The following is a 3,074-nucleotide window of genomic DNA, read 5'->3' as shown; positions in this document are numbered from 1 at the left end:
AAAAAAAAAAAAAAAGTAACAGGAGACAAAGTAAGGTGGAAGACTGTTCAGTTCAGAATGTTTATTTTAGTTATACCCTGACCAAAGGATAGCTAAGAGAAGACCATTTTGCAGACTCTGAAAGCTAAACAGCAGCTCTCTCTAATAGAATTTGTGATTCTGGAGCACCCTTTGATACACATGAAATCTAAGATCAGGAAACATCTCTAGACAACAGCCTACCCAGATAAAGCACCTAAAGCAGAAGCCATAACAAACCCCAAAAGGTGGTTTTTGCCCTCCCATTAACCTAGCTCATCTTCTAGCACCCTAGAGTAAAAGCACCATTTACAGGGGCATTTATATTCTGGCAAGCACCATTATGTCAGACCTGTTTGGTCAGTGATCTGTACAAACAGGCTGGAAAATGGCAAATGACTTAGGGCACACAATCTAAAAGTTATTAAAATGTGTGAAACTCTTTTTTTCTTTTTAGACAATATGACTTGGATGTTCCCACATTCAGAGATTTGCCTTTGGACTCAACTCAAGACAGTATCCAATTAAGTGCTTTAAATATCAAACAACTAAGCTGTGTTGAAAGAGCTCAGGCATTTTGACACATTATCAAAAACGTGGGGACAAAGAAAGGTAGAATCCTTACTTACCTAATGAAACAACATTTCCATAATTCTCCTGCATAACATCCCTATAAAGGTCCCTTTGTGTAGGGTCCAGAGGTCTCCATTCTTCCCGGGTGAGATACATGGCCATATCTTCAAATGCCACAGGTGCCTGAAATCACACAGTACTTCCTCAATACTTGCTATCTGCGGTTAGTACCAATTTTTCTTCTTGAAATTAGAGACATGGTTAGAAATATTCAGGAGGCAAAAGATATTAAGTGTGATCTGTAGAACCCAAAGAAGAAATAAACACGCAAACAGGAAATGTGGTAAAGAAAGGAACAATTTCAAAGCTGATTGTTCTGATCTCCTGGCCAGCTATCCTTGCCCCACTTGGACAATCTTATCGTCTAGCCACGTTTCTCACAACACATTTAACGCTTCCATCACTCCATACCTTGATTCACCACGTCCCTCTTTTCCTGAAATACCTTTCTCAGACTAGTGAAATTCCACTATTCTTTACGATCATGCTCTAATATCATCTGTTCTTCAGTGCCCCCCCCCCGCTCTGTTCCACTCCTCCCTTGGATGCCCCCAGATAGACTAAATCACTCCCACTTCTTAGTTCCCACACTACAATACTTTGTTTCTAGGGCAAATAGAGCACTTATCACATTGTAACATTGTTAACCTGACGTGTCTTTTCCCCTAACAGATCGTGAGCAGGCAGGCAGCGCCCCTCTTGTCCATCCTTTATTTCCCCAGTAGTTAAAGGTATACAGCAGGTGTTCAATATATGATTGTTTATGCCTATACTGGCCTAGCGCTAGGCCTCTGGAGGCAGAAAACCGAAGCGAGCGGATTACTAATCCCAGGGAATTCCCTACAGGGCTTTGCAGAGCAGAGAAACGCCAGATGAGGTGGGTAGGCAGAGGCAAGGTCCGAGAAGCCACCCCCGGCTTACCTGGGACCCAGCCATGAGCAGGGTGGCTGCCATCTCGGGCACAAGGGTTCGCCTCCCGGGAGAGAGAGCAGGAAAAGCAGCTAGCAGACAGCACTGAAGGAGGCGAAAAGCAGGGCATGAGGCACCGAAAACAGGCCCTGCCCACTCCCCAGGGCTGGAGTTGTGCCTGCAAGGCGGGCAGGGAGGGCTCTGGACCGGGGCCGGGTCACTCTCCTCTCTGGCCTGCAAACGCAACCCGCCCTCTGTGTTTCTGCCACCGCGGGATGGAGGCAATGTTGAAAACCACTAAGACAGCCCCCTGGCTGGGTCCCTCCAGGGCCCGGGGGTCAGGCCGACACGGTCTCTGGGAGGAGGCTCTCAGCCCAGCCCACAGAACGCCTCTGCTCCATCTCAAGGCTGGGTCCTTTCCGGCAGCTGCCTCAGCCAATCAGCGAGGGAGACTCGCAAAACACTCTGCCAATTAGATGCCGAACACTAGGCCCGCCTCCTGCAGCGTGGCCGAGCACTTCCATCACGCCTGCGCCTGCCCGGGTGGCCTGCCGGGAGTTAGAGTTCCATTCTGGCTTACAAAAGCCCGTCAGCGGCCAAGCGCAGAGGAGGGAAAAGAACAAAAGGGCGAAGAAGGAAGCGCGTCCTTCTTGCCAGGGCGGAGTATCTCTCTCTCTCTTCTCGTGGAAACCACAGTCCGATTAAGCCAGGGTGGTTGCTTGCTTCTCATGTCCCTAGAAGCTTCTTTGGATAGGACCTTATTATCCGCGATGTCTGGCTTAATCTAGGCGCTGGCCTGTGTCCAGCTCCGCTAGGATAAGCCCTTGGTTGACAGCTCAGGCCAGAGGGGAAAGCGGCAACCGCCCACTCCCCAGGGGAGACTCAGTGGCCTCGCTGGAACTTTGGGCCCCGCCCCCGCACTACATCTCCCGGCAGCGCCCGCGGCGCTCCTCTGCCGCGCGGAATCCGGCTCTCGGGAGGCCCCACGCCGCGGGTCGGGCCAGTGTGGTCCCAGGCTGTGCCTTGCCGTGTCTCGTCTCCATCGCTATTAACCCTGTAGAGGCCTATGACCGCGTCGTTCTAAAGAGGGCGCCCCTTGAGAGGCGGACTGAGTAGCGCCCAGCCGAGGGGAAGAAAAACTCTGGGAAATCAGAAACGGGGTGGGGGACAGGGCGAGCGAGGAGATAGCCGGGTTCCACGGCAGGGACGGATCGTCCTTATCATCTGTGAGAGCTCATCTGCTAGAAGGGTTCCTGGCGACCTCCCGCCTGAAAGGGACCCTGGCCTTCTAAGGGCCTGATTTAGGCGGGCCTTAGGGATGTTAGCAGTCCCTGTCCGAATGAAGGTAGGAAGCCGACAACCTGAATTAGGGACGAACAGACTTACCTCCTGGCTGGCAAAAGATGCACAAGATCGCTGGCTCCAAGATTTGAGGGCGCTGCAAACAGATCCCAAAGCCACAGAGTTCCTTAAGACCTGGCGTTCCGAAAGAGTCTTGAGATTACTGGTAGATA

At 51.3% G+C, this 3,074-nt stretch overlaps 1 protein-coding gene across 1 annotated transcript in view; it reads right to left on the bottom strand.

Annotated features, from left to right (window-relative positions):
• The window catches only part of ZNF436 (zinc finger protein 436), a 10,273-nt gene extending 8,289 nt beyond the window's left edge, over positions 1-1,984 (bottom strand). Inside the window, exons 1-2 of the mRNA XM_003783801.2 lie at positions 1,573-1,984; positions 648-774 (exon numbers count right to left, since the gene is read on the bottom strand). Of these exons, the coding sequence (XP_003783849.1) occupies positions 648-774; positions 1,573-1,605 (160 nt within the window). The 5' untranslated portion in view covers positions 1,606-1,984. The remainder of the gene's footprint in view (positions 1-647; positions 775-1,572) is intronic.
• Positions 1,985-3,074: the final 1,090 nt, after the last annotated feature.

The sequence above is a fragment of the Otolemur garnettii genome, unplaced genomic scaffold (assembly GCF_000181295.1).
Source record: "Otolemur garnettii isolate 467f Iridium unplaced genomic scaffold, OtoGar3 scaffold00009, whole genome shotgun sequence".
NCBI classification, from domain to species: Eukaryota; Metazoa; Chordata; class Mammalia; order Primates; family Galagidae; genus Otolemur; species Otolemur garnettii.
Note: the sequence above shows the minus strand (reverse complement) of the source record. Positions and strands in the feature narration are given on the sequence as shown.